At 46.9% G+C, this 19,999-nt stretch overlaps 1 protein-coding gene across 1 annotated transcript in view; it reads left to right on the top strand.

Moving 5' to 3' along the window:
- Nucleotides 1–3,977: 3,977 nt before the first annotated feature.
- Nucleotides 3,978–19,999, top strand: part of Fbp1 (fructose-bisphosphatase 1) — a 23,646-nt gene continuing 7,624 nt past the window's right edge. The window contains exons 1-3 of the mRNA XM_021179848.1: nt 3,978–4,379; nt 16,870–17,032; nt 19,324–19,416. Of these exons, the coding sequence (XP_021035507.1) occupies nt 4,210–4,379; nt 16,870–17,032; nt 19,324–19,416 (426 nt within the window). The 5' untranslated portion in view covers nt 3,978–4,209. The remainder of the gene's footprint in view (nt 4,380–16,869; nt 17,033–19,323; nt 19,417–19,999) is intronic.

The following is a 19,999-nucleotide window of genomic DNA, read 5'->3' as shown; positions in this document are numbered from 1 at the left end:
TCTAGCTGCATATGTATCAAAAGATGGCCTAGTCGGCCATCACTGGAAAGAGAGGCCCATTGGACTTGCAAACTTTATATGCCCCAGTACAGGGGAACTCCAGGGCCAAAAAGTGGGAGTGGGTGGGTAGGAGAGTGGGGGGGGGAGTGTATTGGGGACTTTTTGGATAGCATTGGAAATGTAAATGAGGAAAATACCTAATTAAAAAAAAAAAAAGAACTGCTATCCCTCTCTGCTAACTCATCTTATTCAGACCAAAAGCCCACTCTTTTATTTACATATCAATTTAGTTATTCCAGGTTCCCTCTTGACCATCCCATGAACCAGCATTCCATGGCCTTAGCCTCTTTACTCTTAGGAAAGGGACAGCAAGTACATTTTGTCTTTAAAGAATCATTTAATGTAATTGAGGAAAATACGTAATAAAAAATATTTTTAAAAAAAGAATCATTTATTTTATGTATGTGAGTACACTGTAGCTGTCTTCAGACACATCAGAAGAGGGCATCAGATCCCATTACAGAGGGTTGTGAGCTACCATGTGGGTGCTGGGAATTGAACTCAGGACCTCTGGAAGAGCAGTCAATGCTCTTAACAACTGAGCCATCTCTCCGGCCCCCAAGTACATTTTTTTTTTAACATTGCAAAATAATTCAGAGATCTACCTACCTTTGTAAATTTAGCTGGGTGGGATCCTATCTTGAGATTACCATTCTGACCATGCCTGGACCTTTTCCAACACTGACCTTGAACTCAGAAATCTGCCTGCCTTTGTAAGCACAAACAAAAAACTTAGCTGTATGGGCTCTTGTCCTGTGATCACCACTCCCTAAATCTTTTTATCTCCTTCCTTAGTATTTTTCTGACAAGCTGGCTCGTAGTGCAGCTGCCTCTGTTCTTTTAGATCTGTGAAGCTTGTTGTACAGTTCATATTGCATCCTTATATTTTGCCTAGTTGAGAAATTATGTATTTTCAAACTCATGTTATCAGCATTCTTTCCCACAGCCTTAAGGCCTGCCCTGAAGGTCACAGTGTTCTACCATTTTGCTGAGACATAGACATTCCCTCTCTTCCTAGACTCATGCTGTCTCTGATTATCATATAGTTATTGGCAGAGAGGACCTTCTTTGAAGGAGGAACATGAAAACATGTACATTATTATGCAAATAAGACTTACACCCACAGCTACCATCAATACTTGTGGAGACCCAGGCTGGCTCCGTTCAATCCCTCACATGGTCAAGCAGGACTCAGCACAGGGTCACCTGTTTAAACTTTAGATTCCTCCACTGTGTTATGGGAAAACTTATGTTGTTGCAGAGCCTGAGATGAAAGGCTGTAAGGCTACCTATTTGAACCTAGCAAATGACATATCTCTGCCTCCCTTTCTAAATTGTCCTCTTGCCTCTCTAAGTCAGGCTTTCAGAACCATTATGTGTAAGAAGTCCACGGGCAAGCCTTCAGCCCTTTAGTGAAGTGCTCATGATCTTTTTTTTTTTTTTTAAAGATTTATTTATTTATTATATGTAAGTACACTGTAGCTGTCTTCAGACACTCCAGAAGAGGGCGCCAGATCTCATTACGGATGGTTGTGAGCCACCATGTGGTTGCTGGGATTTGAACTCTGGACCTTCAGAAGAGCAGTCGGGTGCTCTTACCCACTGAGCCATCTCACCAGCCCCCGTGCTCATGATCTTACAAGAGGTTCCGTACGCAAAGATGCCTACCATCAAGCCTGACAACTTGAATTGATCTCTGGGTTCTTCAAGGTGGTAGGAGAGGACTGACTCCCAAAGTTGTCTTCTGACCTACACACACACACACACACACACACACACACACACATCATAGCATGCATTTTTTACGTACATGTACACACAATAAATAAACTAAAATAAATAGGAAGTACTTATGATCCTCTGTACTGGTCTTTGGTTCAGGACCTTAGGAGAGTTGTCCAAGCTCAACAGGTACAGGCTCACAGTCATAGAGAATGTAAGAGAGTGCATGTGGAGCCTTGAGAAAAGTAGCTGGAGCCTGGGGGAGCTTAGAGAAGTAGCAGTTAGGCTGAAATGTGGAGAGGGTTCCAGCTGCAATCAGGGAGAAGCTGAGTTGCTGGAGCCGTCTGGCAATGCCTGTGGCTGTACATGTAATTTCATGGGGAAAGAGTATCATATGAGAATACGAAGAGCATAGGACAGCCACAAGGTACAGACAGCCAGGCCTCTCTGTTGGTGATGACAATGAGTGCTGCAGGTACCACCCAGTCCCTCAAGAACAACAACTTCTATAGCTTCTGGGACTGCTGGGTTAAACAGTGCTGAAGGCAGAGACTGTCACCCCTCCTGTGTCAGGTTCCCTCCCAGGGCAGCCCACAGAGGATGACATGTGAACCTGGTATGTAGCATCTTGACTACGCCAGTGAAGCCAGCTTAGAAGGGTCATCTCAGCCTCAGGGATCTCTGTGGACTTTGTTGAGCTCGTTATTGCTATTGTATTATGGCTCAGCATCCTCCATCCCACCCTGGTGTGACCATCAGACTGCTCAATATTGTCTTCTTCAGGGAGGAGAGGGTCATTTCTTAAGAAAATGAGTCACTGGAGCACAGGGTGGGGCAGGTAGGTGAAGAAGAGGAATTTGAGAAAAAGGGGGTGGTAGTGGAGGGCGTGCCAAGAGGCAGTGTGTCCAGAGAGGGTGATCCTGGAAGAGAGTGCCAAGAAGCACTGGGCCCAGGGCAGGGCCGGAAGCTTCAAGCCAGTTTGATAGCAATCTTTGTACATCAGACAGGGAACACAAACAGGCTAGATGGAAGGCATGCTGCTAGCTCTCCCAGCTTCAGCTCTTGACCTTCTGTTCCTTCATCATGTAGAATAAAGCAAGTCATCACTTTGCAGCTTAAAACCCTCCAGAGGTTCTTCCAGCACTACCAATAGAACCCACAAGTGATTTGCTATGGTTTGTGAGATCTGTCATAATATCATCCTTCTCTCTCTTTTCTCCTTTCTTTCCTGGTGTCTGTGTGCCTGTCGGGTACACATGTGAGCCTTGGGCGCTGTTCCTTGGGCACTGTCTACCTTGCTTTGAGAGATGGTCTCTGATAAGCTTGGTACTAGCTGATTGCACTAGCCTGGCTGGCTAACCAGTCCCACAGACAAGTCCACTCTGGCTCTTCTCTTGCATCCTTCAGCTTTCTGCTCAAATATTATTTTCCCAGTGAACTTTTCCCTGAAGCCCCAGTTTACTCTTCCCAGCATTCTCTATGTATCTTTCTCTTTTCATGATTCTCTATGCCAAAGTGGCTCCTGTAGCAAACTGATCCATGGTTTGTTTTTGTTTCTTTTTGTTACTTGTCAATCTTACACTCAAGGAGGGCAGGAGTTTGTACTCCTTGGGCTCTGACCTCAAAGAAAGCCGGTGTTCTGGTGCACAGTACCTGCTCAGTAATTAATTGTTCTACAAATCAGCCTATGACTTGTGACAGCTAGAACAGAAACCGGTAAGGACGCTGGCTGCAGAACAGCCTGATTTCAGAGAATAGCTGTTTGTGTCTGCATTAGTTTTCTCTGCGGAAGACACTTAGAAACTAAGGTTCCCAACAGTCCTCCAACTCTAGAAACTGAGAGGAAGCAACAATTAAGGATTCAGAGTGGATGGGGATGGGAGAATCTAAGGGATTGAAACCAAGCCACCTCAGGCTCAAGTGCGGCTTTCCCTGAACTAGTTACTCAACCTCCCTGAATTTGCTTTGTATTTTAAGCAGGTGGGTGGGTGGGTGGGTGGGGAGGAGGAGGGGGTTATGGGAGGAGGAGTCCATCATGCTTTCCTCTCTGGCAGGTTATAGCGGGCATTGGAGGAGATAATCATGCAGGTAGCCCAGAGGCAAGGTGGGCGGTGGGGCAACAGAGGAGGAAGTAGCGATGTCAGCTTGGCATCTAGGGGAGGGTGCATGGAACGGAGGGAGGGAGAGGCTAGGAGGACCTTGGTCCGCGGGCAGAATGGCAGTTGGTAGAGGAAGGGAGCAAGGGGGTGTTTCCTGGGACAGGGGGCGGAGACCTGGAGACTATAGTCTCCCCCAGGACTCAAGTTCAATGAGTTTCTGCAGACACTGAACGGCTTTCAGTCCTCCCGCTGTGACTATCACCTGTGGGCTCCACCTGCTGCACCTTTAGTCAGCACCTTTAGCCAGCACCGGCGCCAGACCCCAGCAATGGCGAACCAGGCGCCCTTCGAAACGGATATCAGCACCCTGACCCGCTTCGTCATGGAGCAGGGCAGGAAGGCTCAGGGCACGGGGGAGTTGACCCAGCTGCTGAATTCGCTCTGCACCGCGATCAAAGCCATCTCGTCTGCGGTGCGCCAGGCGGGCATCGCACAGCTGTGAGTTAGGCCTCTGGCTGCCGCATCTTATCCATTAGAACACCTGGGGTCTGCTTCTCTGGACCCCTGCTGATTGCCAGTGTCCCATCTGACACTTAAGATTCTGCTCTGCTGCACACAGCCCTCATTCCCCTTTCTCCTGGTGCACAATTGCCCGATCTCTTCTGGTCTCAACTCTCCTTTTCGCTCCTCCCAGATTCCTGGTATAAGTGAGTGATTTACCAGCTGCCCACCCGGGACTCTATAAAGTGCTAATACCTGCGCCTTTCTCCCCATTTCTCTTTTAACCTCTGTTACTCTCCTTGGAAATTGAAGTCCCAAATTCAGCTTCTAATTCAGTATCATCCTTAACCTAGACAAGCCCCATAAAGAGTATCCCATCACTTGTCAGTCTGGAAGGGAGCCGCCACACAGTGTTCCGGGCGCTCCCTCTTTCTGGGGCCAGCTGTAGACTCACCTCCTGAGCGCCAAAATCTCTCCCTGTTTGCATTAATGCTAGGAGCAGATCTTGCCCAATTATTGAAGAGCTTAAAGACAGAGCAGAAGTAGTAGACTGCTTTTGATAAAGCCAAGAATCCAATCTCCTTCCCCTGAACCATTTGGGGACTTTGTTATGCAGACCCTCCTTCGGGCTGAATAAGAAAAGTTCCCTGTGGTAGATGATGATGATGATAAGGGAGAGGAGGAGGAAGAAGATGAAGAATTTTATGTATTTATTGAGACAGGGTCTCACTATGTAGGTCCTCCTGAGTTAGGGTTAGGGGTTAAGGTTAGGGTTAGAAACAGGTTCTCACTATGTAGCTTCTACTGTCCTGGAACTCACTGTGAGTAGACCAAGTTGGCCTTGAACTCAGGGGTTGTCTACCTGCCTCTGCCTCCTGAGTGGGGATTCAAGGCATGAAGCACCATACCTAGCATGGTGGGTGATTTTAATGCTATGGTCCGTATTTTGTACTGTAGGTAGGAGCAAATGAAGAAACATGGAGTCTCAGAACACCTTCATTTTTTAAACTACACAACACTTCTGTACTTTGTTCTGGCCTGAGCAACATGTTTGGGACCTAACTGGTTTTCACACAACTGAATGGAACCTGGGTTTTCAGGTTATCGGTATACTTTCTTAACAAATATCATACTTAAAAAAATTTTTTTTCCTACGAGCAATGAGGGACTGATACGTGAGATTTGTAGCTAACTTGAACATATAATCCTTTGAAATGGATTTTTAAATGCTCCTCCAACCGTGTGGCCTGTGTTAGCTATGTGCGCATTTATTTCTGAAAAACTCTGGTGCTGCTGTGAGGCTTGGTGGGTAATCCTTAAGCGTAAAACACCGGGTGACGATTACTTCAGATGCCAAGCAAGGCTAAGCCTTACTAGAGAAAGCTAGGGACATGTATGTTAGAAGTGATGACGCCCTCGATATTTTGTTCTTAGCCCTAAGGAGCCTTTCAGCCAGCACACTCAGGTAAAAGTCTCACTTCAAATTAAATTTATAGCTCAAGGATTTAGCTCTCTCAGCACCTGGGGGCTTTGTGAGAGACGAAGGTTGCCATTTCTTACATTATTCTAAAAACGCACCAGTACTTGCCACAACCCCAGAGAGACCTAGGGTTAGGTTAATCACCCTCAAGATATCTCACTTTTTAACTCACATCTCAGACAATGGTAAGGGGGTTAGAGGTAGGAGGTGCTCAGTTTGGAACAGAAGAGAATGTGCACTAATAGACTAGATGGTCACAGCATCAGCTTTGAAAAGGTCATCCCAGATTCCTTAAGGCCCTGCACCTATTGACAAAAACACCAAACCATTCAAAGGATAATAAGGAAAACGATCCCCTTGCCCCACCACACACACACACACACACACACACACACACACACCAAATTGACTGTTAATTTTTCTTGGTTATTTTCCCAGACCCGTTTTTTATGCTCACACAAATGTGTACATGAACGTGCATTTACACGTTCCTCTGTAGCTAGCAAATAAAATGGGACTCTACTTGCTGCGTTTTTCTCCAGCTATATAATGAACATTCTCTGCCACCAGGATGTGACAATCCACCACCTCCTATTAACTTGCTGCAGACATCTCATGAGAAATGGAGCCCTTCTGTAGCTTGAGTGCATTAGGTCCTCACTACTGCGGCTATTACAGTGGTAGAACAGGTGTTGATGCTGGCTGAGGGAAGAGGTTGGATTCTGTGGGACAGGAAGCGTCTGATATTCACAGGACGATAAGCAGTCAGACCACTAGCAGGCAGATGAGATCTCAAAGACAGACCATTCATTTAGGCTCACTTGGGCTTTGATGTGTTGGATGGAGAGCCAGTGTGCCCATAATAAAGAGCTTATTAAGGCTGCCAGTTGGCCTTAGAAGAGCACTCACCCAGAGGGATGGGATGGTTGAAGATCTGCAAGAACCCCACCAAGACTGGTTTCAACCCGTTATCTCACAGGGAAATCAGCAGAGGTATAATTATGGGTCACTATGCTCCTCTACCTCCATCAACCTCAAAGTCGCCAACTGTAGTCATTTCCACTGCTCCATATGATGTGACATTATATGATGTATGATATATAGCATATGATTGATATAATGATATAATAGTATAAATATATAACATATCCTGTGGCAGCATCTAATATAGCCCAGGTCAGGTTCTGGGGAAGGGGAGGCTATTCTGGCTAAGTTTATATTGATGAGCCAGGGAGTGTTAGGCAAACTGACAGGGGTCACATACTGCGGAATTGAAGAAGACATGGGAAATGGGTGAAAAAGATGATGTAAGCAGAGCTTTTATAGTGGAAATGGCAGGGGTGTGGTGTGGATTCAATCTGAAAGGCAATGGGGATTGCTTTCAAAGAGCTGGTTCTATCTAACAAATGATAGTCACATCATGCCTCCCAAGACCAAAAACAGAAGCAAGGAAATACTGACTACTTTTTAGAGGCTTGGGAGCAGCGAGGGGATGTGGCACTTTGGAAGCCTATTAGGCTATTGTAGAAATACACAGTCATAGTCTGGGGGCATCTAGACCCCTTGGCACCTTTGCCCCGAGGCAGAGGGGAAGAATAAGAGAACATGAGGACTGAACCCAAGAGCCCACTTCAGAGACAAGGAGCTAGGCTTAAATTCCTGGGGCTACCATTCAATTTGGGTGATGATATGGGTGGATGGAGGTGAAGCATCTGAGGGCCTCAGTTTCCCCTACTGTAAGATAGGGGCACCTGCTCTTCAACCCTAGAGAGTTGCTGTGAAGATGAAGGAACTTACTAATCACATCCAGATGACGTCACTGCCCTCCTGGAGACTTTATTTCTGCTGTAAACTGTTTCGTCTGTGCTTTGCTTGCATCCTGTTCTGCAGCTACCCACATGCATATCAGCTGGAATATATTTCTGGTTACAACATCTGGAGAAGTCGTGCGTGAATGTGTGTGTGTGCCTGCATGCATGCATGCGTGCATGCCAGTCAGGGTCAAACCTTTGTTGTTGTTGTTTCTCAGAGGCTGTCTGCCTTGTTTGTTGAGACAGCCTTTCTCATTGGCCTGGGGTTTACTTACTGGTTAGGCGAGGCCAGCTGCCCAGTGAACTCCTGGGATCTGCCTGTCTCTGCCTCCGCTGGACCGAGATCACAACTGTGTGCAACCAACGCTCTGCTTTTTAAAACATGGGTTCTAGGAACTGAGTTCAGACACTTTGCTCTTGTGTCAAACACATTACCAACTGAGTGTTCTCTCTAGCTTCCCAGAAATGGTTCTTAAAAAAAAAAAAGTGGTCTTCTCCCTTATTGGACAGAGGGAAACAATAAAGAAATCCAGTTCGATGCTTGGAACTGCACATCAGCTGACGTGTGCTTATGCTTGTCTGCAGGCTGGCAGAATTTATGGCACAAAACTGCTGAGAAGAGCAGCAGATTTCCATGTTGTTTCTTGGCTTATCTGTACCATATGACACGAGTGTGCTGTAAATCTCATTCCAGGGCCAGGGTCACAGTTGGCCCCATACCCTGGCATCTGTCTGTCTCCAACCTGCATGGACAAAAGCCAGGGTTGGGTTTGTGACCTTGGAAAGAGCTTGATTGACGCCTCTTCCAAGTATTTCTCAAATAACCCCAGGATTTTCTCCACCACTGGGTGAATGGTTGGTCATTTGCCACAGGATCAATGAATAACAGGGTGGAGGCAGGTTTACCTAGGACTTCAGTAATTTAAACCATAATCTCTCTCTCTCTCTCTCTCTCTCTCTCTCTCTCTCTCTCTCTCTCTCTCTCTCTCTCTCTCTCTCTCTCTCTCTCTCTCTCTCTCTTTCTCTCTCTCCCTCCCCCAAACCCCCTTTGTTCTTGGTTGGGTATTCTGAAAATCAGTGTGGGCCACTTGTGTGCTGCCAAAGATGCTACTCTGGTATAGACACCAGAAGGAGGAAAATAGCCTGCCAGTCGGAAAGTCTAGAGTGTCTGATAGGGCTTTGTCCATCCTGTGGCAGTTCTGGTTTCAGTCTTGCTGCTCAAGGAAGCTAAGGCTGCAGCTCAGTGGTAAGGTGCTTGTCTAGCATGGAGGCAGGAGGATCACAAGTTCGAGGTCACTCTGGAATGCACAGCAAGCCTAGGCTACATAGCCCTCCCCGAAACACACACACCCACAACCCAGCTCCTGGCTCTGACAGACCTGGGCATCTCTCAGTCATGGTCCAAGAAGCTCCTCTTTGGAGCAGTTGTGGAGAGACGCAGAACTGGGTAAACAACTGAGCATGCTCAGTCCCAAACAGAGCATCTATATTCTCCTACCTCCAAGGCTCAGGGAAAATCTTGGAAGAGAAGGCAAGCAGAAATGTGAGCACCAGAGGATGGGAAGGAGCGCCGTGAAGAGCTAGGGTTCAGACATGACATGGCTATCAAAATAATGAACCTGCAGCAGCTGTGGTTCCCACCAGAAGACCCAGCACAGGATCAAGCAAAATTCCAGCCTAGATCTCCTGCCCTGCCCCTCACTGAGGAGCTGTTGGCAATGGCTATCTGCTAGGGGAGAGAGACCTACTCTATTTGGAGAATGTGGGACTGTAAAATTCCCATGATCCAGTGGATGGTCCCATATCCGTGCACATATGAGTACAGAACGAACTGGATAAAAGGATAGTAATACTACTAATAATGGTGACATGAAGTCAGAAGGATCATTTGGGGGGTGTGGGGAGAGTTGTAGGTATGTTCATATTTTGTTGTATACATGTATGAGATTCTCAAAAATAAAAAACAATTAAAATAGCAAAGCGGTTCAAGGCCTTCGTTCTTCTGTGAAAATTTAAATCTGCTTATAAAATTCTAGAGGCTTCATGGCCTCCTGCTGCACTAGAAATCATATGCAAACTTTGCATAAAATACTAATACTTAATCTAAACTTTCAAAGATTTTAAACATATTGAGCAAATTAACCCACACTCTAAGGAATTCGATTTTTTTATTAATTAAAATAGTTTATATCTTTAAAAACTTGAGTAAAGGGCTAGAGAGATGGCTCAGTGGTTAAGAGCACTGATTGCTCTTTCAGAGGACCTGAGTTCAATTTCCAGAAACCACTTGGTAGCTTATAACCATTGGTAATGGAGTCGATGCCCTCTTCTGGTATGTCTGAAGACAGCTACAGTATGCTCACATACATAAAATAAAATTAATAATTCTTAAAATTAAAAAAAAAGTCTTTAAAAAAAAAACCTGAGTAAAATGTTGAGTTTGACAGTATAAGTAAGAGATGAGATTTACAAAGCACTTGTTAATGCTGGTTTTAGTCTGTGGACTCCAGGAAGAGGATGTTTGTTTCCGGAGGTCTCAGAGCCGGCCCTAGTCTAAGGCTCTTGATGACACATTTTCCTCAGCTCTAACTTTTTGAGCTGAAGGCCAGATGATTGCAATAGAGCCCTAGTGAAATGTCACAGGACCTTACAGGAGCTGTTCTCTTCTTCGTGCCATTTACTTGTGATGACAATCCTGTGTCGGCTGGCCAGCCGCCCTCTTAGAATTTGTCTGCCAAAGTGATTTAGAACTGATCTCTCACCCACCCATCGACAAAAGCTTGCTTAGTGGATGCTCTGGGGAGTCTGTTAAGCACAACCTTGGCTGTCATTTTAGGAGGTCAGGCGTGCCCAGGGACATATCGATAGCCCAGGTCTGCCAAGCTCCCTGTTTCTGGCTAAGTTTATATTGATGAGCCAGGGAGTTTTAGGCAAACTGACAGAGGTCACATACTTGGTAGAAGGAACAGAGAGAATCTGAACCCAGGTCTTTGTGCTGCTGACTTTTTTTCTAGGGCCTCACCTGTTCTTGAGCACGGATGTGCTAATGTTGACAGAACCAGAGATGAAGTAGGATGATAACAGTTCTTAAATGTCTGTCTAAACAGGGGTATTATTTAGAGCCTTTGGCCCCTATCAACTAATTGTCCCCCTTTACTATGTACCATGAAGCTGATGTCTGTATCCCCACATTACAGTTGAAGGACAAGACACCAAGAGATGTCTTACACAAGTGATTTACAAAGGGCTGCTAAGCACGTAGGGGAGCTGGGATTGGAATTTCCGACCTCTGGAGCTCCAGCCTGTAGCTTTGAGTGTTAACCTGTGCTGCTTTGATTTTGCTCCTGGAGTTAGAGATATGAGCTGAAGGAAATACTCTTTAAAAAATAAAAAGATTTATTTATACGAGTACACTGTAGCTGTCTTCAGACACACCAGAAGATGGCATCAGGTCCCCATTACAGATGGTTGTGAGCTACCATGTGGTTGCTGGGATTAGAACTCAGGACCTCTGGAAGAGTAGGTTAGTGCTCTTAACCACTGAGCCATCTCTCCAGCACAGAAATGCTCTTTTGTTCAGGCTCAAGAACTGTAAATTCTCAGATGTGCCAGCTCTGGTAATGTCAGTTCCTTTTTTTGTTTGTTTGTTTGTTTGTTTGTTTTTGGACAGGGTTTCTCTGTGTAGCCCTGGCTGTCCTGGAACTCACTTTGTAGACCAGGCTGGCCTCGAACTCAGAAATCCTCCTGCCTCTGACTCCTGAGTGCTGGGATTAAAGGTGTATGCCACGATGCCCCAGCTGTAAGGTCAGTTCCTTTAACGAATTGAATTCCCCCAGCATTTACCTTACACCCCTGAAGCCCCAGTTCCGGCATCAGATCTCACCAGAAACAAAGCAGGCTGCCACTTCCTCAGGAAGAGGCCTGCACAGAAAGAGTAGTTCTTGGGCTGGCCCAGCCAGCGAAGACATGACACAGAGATTTCAAAAGGGATAAGTCACTGTGTTGTGCTGGTCACTGTTATCTTTTCTAGTCTCAGATTTCCTAACTCTGACTGGGCTATATGCAAATGTACTGGAGCTTGATCTTAGAACCTTTTGTATGCTAAAGCAAGCGGAGCACATGCCCAGGCCTTGTTTGAAACCTTTGAATGCCAGCTATAATCCACGCATATCTGAAATGCAGATTTAATGAACTTGACACCCCCGGTTCAGGGTTCAGGGTCCCGGTATGCGGGCAGGTTGGCTGTGACTGGGTTGGGCACTTACATTCTATTGCCCACATTAGTAGCCAGTGGTGCTCAGGCCTGGGCAGGCACCCTACCCTTTTGGGTTCTGCCCACTGCTTCCTGGGGAGTCCTCCAGCTGTTTCCTCTTTCATAACCACTGTGCCTTGACATTTGTCCTTTGAGACCCAACAAAAGAGAGCTGGGGAACAGCTTGAGGTGTTGCCTTTGTTTTCTGAAGTAACTCCCATTAGGACAAGCTTCCCCTGCAGCAGAGGGAGCCATGGCCTCCTGGAAGCCACTGGTACTGACTTGAATTATCCTGGGGGGCTGCAGAAGGGGCTGGGCCTAGACACATCTGCCCGGCTGAGGCCCTTGCTATCTTCATTCTCTGTGCTCACATCTCTCATTGGTAGCAGGGCCCAGCTGGCCTCAGAAAAAGCTTCTATGGTCAGGAAAACTTAATTTACCACCCTGATCTGGTCCCAGAGAACCAAAGTGAGCGGGGTGGTGTGTGAGGGGCTTTGTCCCACGGAGGGCAGCTGGTGACTTCCCCTCCCGTTTACAGATGCTGGTGTGGAAGCTCCCTGCAGAACATGGAGGCCCTCCCTCCCACTCCCAAGTCCTCCTGAAGTCTGCCTGAAACTCGAGAGGTCACACTGGTTCAGTGGGTCAGACAGGCTCCAAGAGCCACACGGGTTGTGGAGACCCCTGCTTCTTTACCTTACAATGCTTGAGGAGGTTTGACCGATGCTCTGCAGAGACTCATGGTTTCTGAAGGAGAGGTTGTGGGTGCAGATTTGAAATTGTGTGGAGAAGATAAACTCCATGTGTGTGATGAATAATTTTCTTTCTTTTTCCAATAATTTATTTTTATTTACTTTATATCCCTATCACAACCTCTTCCCTTCTCTCCTTCTAATCCTACCCTTACAAATTTCTCCTCCCATTGCTCCCTACTCTTCTAAGAGAAGGGGAATCCCCCTTGGGTACCACTCCACTCTGGGACATCTAGACATCCTCTCCCACTGAGTCCAAACTATGAAGTCTAGGTACGGGGAAGGGGATCCAATGGAAGGAACAGAGACCAAGACAGCCCCCACTCCACTTGTTAGGGGTCCTACATGAACACCAAGCTGCAAATTTGCTACAAATGTGTAGGGGAGCTATGTCCAGTTCCCTGGCTGATGGTTCAGTCTCTGTGAGCCCCCAGTGGCCCAGGTTAGTTGACTCCGTAGGTCTTCTTGTGGTGTCCTTGACCCCTCCAACTTGTTCATTTTCTATCCCTCAGTCTTGTACAAGACTCCCCAAGCTCTGCCTGTTATTCGGTTGTAGGTCTCTGCCTCTGTTTCCATCTGTTGTTGGATGAAGCCTCTCAGAAGGCAGTTATGCTAGGTTCCTGCCTGCAAGCATAGCAGAGGATCATTAATAGTGTCAGGTGTTAGCTCTCTCACATGGGATGTGTCTCAAGTTGGGGCAGTCATCCGTTGGCTGTTCCCTCAGCCTTTGCTCCATCTTTATTCCTGCACATCTTGTAGGCAAGACAGATTTGGGGCTGAAGGTTTTGTGGGTGGATTGCTGTCTCTCTCCCTCCTCTGGAAGTCCGGCTTCACACCAGGAGGTATTCACTTCAGTCTACATCCCCCTCTGGTAGGAATTTCAGCTACCCTCCCCCCAGTAGGCTTCCCTGACCCAGGCTTCTTTGGCAGCAAAAAGGAGCTCTGATGGAGGAGTGGTGTCACTTGGTGGCCACTGCACTAAGGTGAATGGGATTTCTGGAGGTGTTGGGTGAGACTGGTATTTCAGCGCAGTGGAGAAACCTGTGGGGTGTTATTTGGGTTGGAAGCATCTCTGCATGGACAGGAATCAAGCCTCTGTGACTCTTGGCTCCCTCCACACTGTCTCCTCTGTGACCCCAGGGTCATGCCCTCTAAGAACCTGGTGCAAGTGCTCAGTATGAGCTTGACCTATCAAGCACCTCAGCTGACACCACTGTAACCTCTTATAGCCCAGGGCAGGATGCACAGCGCCAGGGCTCCCAAGCTCAGAAAAATGAGCTGAGTGGTCACTGTCTTTACCACATCTCAGGACTCAGTCGTCAGGGGAAAAAGACGTCAAAAGTTCTAAAAGGCTACTTCTACAGATGTGTATACAGCACAGCATGCAGCCCCTTTCTTCTAGAAAAATGGACTATTTCCTCTGAATTGCTTATGTGCCTTTGCTTTGTAGTCATTGTTGACTGGTTCAGGCTTCTTTGGGGATTTGGAGTATCTTCTCTTTCAAAAACAAAAAATAAAACAACCAAAACAACCAACAAAAAAGTTCATGCAGTTGGAAGCCAAGCATCGAGCGAAGCCTAGCATTGAGCGCCTTTCTGACCATCTAAATTAATCACCTAACCTGCTACCTGACATCCATAGCCCCTCTCTTACCTATCACACTCATTTGGAAACAGCCATTTCCTTGTTTGTCTTTTCTCACTGCAGTATTAAGCTCCCTAAGGCCAGGGATCTGGTCTGCCCTGTTCAGCAATGCTGCCCTAGCACAGTAGGTTCCCAGGAAGTTATTTGTAGATTTTAAGAAGGCTGGGGTTTTTAAGTAGAATTCACTGGGGGACTGGGGCCCATGGGTAGGAGGTCCATTCTCCCCACAAACTCACCTTGCTATGGTTTAAGTTTCAAGGGATCTTGTGCCAGGAGCCTAGCCCTCAGCATGCAGGTTGTGTTGAGAAGCGCTGGTACCTTTAAGAGGTGGGGCCCAGTGGGAGGTGGCAAGTTGGCCCCTCCCCCTTACCCTGGCTTTGTGTCTCACCTGCTGTGTCTCCTTTTCCCAGGTACTCTATTGTCACTCACCAGCGAGGTGGTGTGGACAAAAAGGTTCTTGTCAAAGCTGGTACTGTGTTTGTGTCTTCCATATCTTTCCTTGGATGCTCAGTTCTGCTTCAGATTCTCCACATAGTTGTGATAAACTATAGCAAGGTGCCTGTCTGCAGTGCCCAAATCCTAATCCTTGCCTTGGGCTTTCATCTACTCTGCCCCAAGTTTTTAGGCTCCCCAGAATTGTTCCCATCTGTACCCCCCCTACTCCCCCGCCCAGGTGCTAAGGGTTGTGCTGAGTTCTTTCTCCTCCCCCCCTCCCTCCCTCCCTCCCTCCTCCCCCCTCTGTGTGTGTGTGTGTGTGTGTGTGTGTGTGTGTGTGTGTGTGTGTGTGTGTATTTTCTAATGGCAGCCTCACATGGGAGTTGCCATTCCCTCTGTGCACGCAGGAAAGAGAGGGAGACTCAGAGACCAGGGATTCACAGAGCTGAGGTTTGCACAAGGGGGCTGCTGTTGGCATCTTTATGCTAAGGCCTGTCAGTACCATTCCCCTTCTGATTTAACACTGGCCATGATGGTGGCAACTTTAAGCTAGAGAGAGAAAAGCTGTCAGTATGGGGCCAGTGCAGAAGAAGTGCCAGAGATAGTAATCCCCAGCAAGTGTCTAGACACCCTCTTCCACCAATGTGGGCTTTGCAGCTGAGCCCAAAGAGGCCCAAAGCCAGAGGCAGAATGCCAGGCTATGGGCTGCTTGGTGTTAGTGAAGCAGGAGAGACAAGGCAGAAGAGAAGAGGTGGAAGGGCTAGAGGGCAGGACTGTTTTCCAGTCTAGAAGAGAGTGACAGCGATGGTGGTTGGTGCTGACAAATGAGACAACTGGGCCCCTTGTTTGGTCATTTCTAGATTGGGCTGTCCTTTTCCAAGCCATACAGATGCAATTTAGGTTTGGGGGATGGTGGTATATTCTCAGCAGTTGAAGCAAGGGTTGTAGCTCACTTGGTTGAGTGCTTGAGTAACAAGCACAAAACCTTGGACTCCATCCTCAGTTCCTGTATTTGGGTGTGGAGGCGGAAGCAGGAGGATCAGAAGTTCAAGGTCATACTACTTTATATAGAGTTCAGGGCCAATAAGAGCTCTGTGAGGCGTTGTCAGAGAGAGAGAGAGAGAGAGAGAGAGAGAGAGAGAGAGAGAGAGAGAGAGAGAAACAGTTGAAGGAATCAGTCACCGAAGCCATGACAACCAGATCCTAGATATCTCAGGGTGCCACCATGTTCCTAACCCATTTCCAGCTCTACGGCTGAACCCTCACATCCACTCTGTGTCCTGCACCTCCTTCCTGTGTCTTTCTTCATTGATGACCACCTGCCTCCCCTGCATTCAAGCAGGCCAGGCTGCATTCTGGATGAATGTCTCAGGTTCTGGGAATTCTGCAGTGACTGACTTGCAGGTAGCTCACACAGACAGTAAGAACCAAAGCTCATTGGTCCTCCCACCCTGGAGGACTGACTCTACCCAGAGACCTAGAGGACCATTAGGAGCAGCCCCTGCTGGGAGTTAGAGTAGGGGCAGCTCACTGCCAGCAACCCTGCTTGCCCATGTGAAGTCCACTGGGTGCTGGCATCTGATCCTTCCCCACAGTGTCTCTCAGGTTAGCTCAGACACCAGCTCCCTCCCTTCACCCCAGACTCTCTTCCTTGTTCTCAGCTGATGCATTGGACTTCTACCGGTGGGGCTAAACACTGGTTCTTGCACAAAATAAAAACATAGAAATCTCCCCTTGTTCTGTAAAAGGCACAGACACAGAAACAAACACACAGTCTGGAAACAGGGCAGTGTTTTGTCAGTGTTCTAAAGTGTACGTTTCATGGGGGAGTGGGGAAGATTGCTTTAAAAGGCTTTGTAGTGAGCACTATAGTGGGAAAAAGATTAGGAAACATGTACCTGACCAGCGGCTTGTGTGACCTCAGCACTGGCACTGAGCTTTCCAAACAGTGTCTCTGCTCCCCTCTGCCAGCCCCGCCAGGCAAGTCCACCCTCCGTTGCCCTTCCTGAACCAGGCATGCCTGGCATGTCTGCCTTCCTTCCAGATCCATTCATGGTTGTTCTCATCGAGGCTCTGGTGCCCCTGGCTTATTTTCTGTGGTTTTCCTTCCCTCTAGCTATGGTATCGCTGGCTCAACCAATGTGACTGGGGATCAAGTAAAGAAGCTGGACATACTTTCCAATGACCTGGTGATCAATATGCTGAAGTCGTCCTACGCTACCTGTGTTCTTGTGTCTGAAGAAAACACAAATGCCATCATAATAGAACCTGAGAAGAGGGTGGGTCTGTGTTTACGCCTCTGAAGGCATGCTTGTAGCCATTTTCCTTCTCAGCTTCATGGAAGATTTTATTCACTTGTCTAAGCTAGATTTCTACCGATTACCAAGCTCACTCTCTGTTCTGTGTTCCCAAACCTCTCCTCTTACCTTAGTCCCAGAGGTCCCATTGATCCTGCTCTCCCCATCTCTCCAGGGTACGTCTCTGTCACTGCTGTGTTTAAGGGATCGGTACAGCCTGACTTCTGGTAGTTGCCTGTTCATCATGACCAATCTCCAGCCTTCGTGTTAGACCCACAGCCAAGCTGAACTGCCTGGCTCAGGCACTGGGGTTCTCTGGTGCTCAGAGTGCCTTGTGGGGGAAGAGGAAAAAGCAATAGTCTGTGTGTCCCACCATCTAGCTCCACAGGAGCATGCTGTAGGACTCAGTGATAAACAGGCTGGGGAGGGTGAAGCAACTGCTGGGGACATGCTCAACACTGCAGAGAGACCCAGGGACTTTTGAGCATGGCACGCTGCAGGGCAGAGTTTATTTGGCTCCTATAAGACAATAGCAGCTAGTCATATCATCTTTCCCCCCATCAAGGCGAATTGACAGCACGGAAGTGTAGAACTGGGAAAGAAATTCAGCTTAAACATTCAGTAAGGGGCAGAAGCCAGCCTAATGTGACCTGCTTTACAGCCCTTGCAAAACATCACTACCTGCCACAGAAGTCCCTGATCATCTCCACATTGTTGGCCAATTCTCTGCCCGATACCCCTACCTACCCCCTCCACTGCCCTGATGACATGCCATCATAGTGGCTGCTGTCTCATTTTCCAGTCTACAGTTTCCTGCATCTGTGGAAATGACTTGTTAAGAATAGGCAATGAGGGAGTCCCCTGACTCTGGGAGAGACTTAAACACATCCAATTGAATTGCTGATGGGAATCTCCCAGTGATGAGCTGGTAAACTGACTCCCTTGAAAAATGTCTCCGATTTGTTGATCTGAGAGAACTTAGTGGTATAAATGTTCAGTCTGGCCTGCCTGCACACGGTCACTGTAGTGTCCCTGACGAAGCTTGGAAGAGCCTGTTCAACGAGCTCTCTCGAGCTCTCAGCTCTCATGAGCTGGAGCTGGCCAGCCCGAGTGCCACTACAGCAGAAAGCCATTTCCTTTAGGAGTCATAGCAGGGATTTTGTTGAGTAATCTGTGCAGGACAGTCTAGAGTATCCATAGAGAGAGTCCATAAAAAAGCCAGTGGCCAATGAGCTGAGGCAGGAAACAGGAGGTGGCACACTGGCAAGAAGAGAGAGGATTCTGGGAAATACTAAAAGAGAGCTGTTGGGAGAGACAAGACAGGAGATGGACTGGAGAGACATAAACCAGCCAATAAATGAAATAAACCTAGGAAGACGAGAAGGAAGAAGTGGGCCAGGGTTAAAGGAGAGGTAACTAACCACATGGTAGACATAGAATAGTTTAAATGGGTTAAATAATTAACCTCAGAGTCTGGGAAGGAAAAACAGAATATACTTGCAAATGGTGCCCAACATGGTGCACCATTTATAATAATTATTTTAATAATCCAATTTTTCCTCTCCCAATTCCTGCTCCTAAAATGACTCTGAGATTAAATATTTATTAATAAATGCCTAGGCATTATCAGCTTTGGCTCATTCCCTGACTAGCTGATATCTTATTTAACCATTTAAATTATTCTATGCCCACAACTTGGTTGGTTACCTCTCCTTCAATCCTGGCCTACTTTTTCCTTCTTGTCTCCTCAGTGTCTCTCTGCATTCATCTACCTGCTGGTTTATATCCATCTCCTCAGTCCATCTCTGGTCTTATCTCTCTCATCTCTCCCCTCAGCTCTCTTTTATCTCTTACTATTTCCCAGAATCCTCTCTCTTCCTGCCTGTGTCCCACCTCCTGTTTTCTGCCTCAGCTCATTGGCCACTGGCTTCTTCATTGATGGTCCATGCTTTTAAGAAAGTTTCTCTACAAGTAGCATCTACCAAATGTGAGTGACCAATGTCTTACAAACCGAAGTGCTAAGAATGGCTTCTCTTGCCCTCAGGCCTTAAAAGTAAGAGAAACAAATGGCTAATACTGCTTTGCTTCTTTCCTTTGATGGCCCAGACACTCAGTGACATAGGAAGCAATGATTTAATTATCTGTCTGCCTGTCTGTCTATCCATCTTCTCATACTCCCCAACAGAATATAAATAAGACCATTTTACCTGCCTGTCCTTTAGAGTCCATTCAACGCATACTCACCTCGTTTGCCTTCTGTGTTTTTTGCCTAGGGCAAATATGTTGTCTGTTTTGATCCCCTCGACGGCTCATCCAACATCGACTGCCTTGTGTCCATTGGAACCATTTTTGGCATTTACAAAAAGGTAAAGTGAAGTCAGGTAAAGTGTACAGAGCCCCTGGCTTTGATCAGAAAATAAACATGGAGCATAAAAGCTGCGAGGCTTGAAGAGATCCGCAGCCAAGCCTCGTTGCCCTGCAAATACTGTGCAAGAAAGATCCACAAAACTGCTAAGATACGGTGGTAGGATGCTGGTGGACAGAGAGGCCATTTCCCTCTTTCAGCTACCTCCCTCTTTTACAAAAGATGACAAGGCAGATATTGTGACAACCTCCCCAAACCAGCCCAACCTGCCCCACTGCTTTCTTCTTTAAGCCAAAAGCTTCTTTTCATACAACACAGAGAACAAAAGCAAACAAGTCTTCTCACTTGAGCCAAGCCACCTCTCTCTTAGTCTAGTCTTCCTCTAGTAATTGGCAGAACCAAAACGTATTCAGTTCCCATAACCAAGAATGGAACTGTAAAAGGAATGATTTTTTTTTTTTTTTTTTTTTTTTTTTTTTTTTTTTTTGATCTTGTGAGAGAAAAGCCTTAGGGAAACCAACTAACAAACCAAAAAACAAACAAAAAAAGAAAAACAAATTTTCTTTTCCTCCCCCAGCCTCTGG

The sequence above is a fragment of the Mus caroli genome, chromosome 13 (assembly GCF_900094665.2).
Source record: "Mus caroli chromosome 13, CAROLI_EIJ_v1.1, whole genome shotgun sequence".
In the NCBI taxonomy this organism is placed as follows: Eukaryota; Metazoa; Chordata; class Mammalia; order Rodentia; family Muridae; genus Mus; species Mus caroli.
Note: the sequence above shows the minus strand (reverse complement) of the source record. Positions and strands in the feature narration are given on the sequence as shown.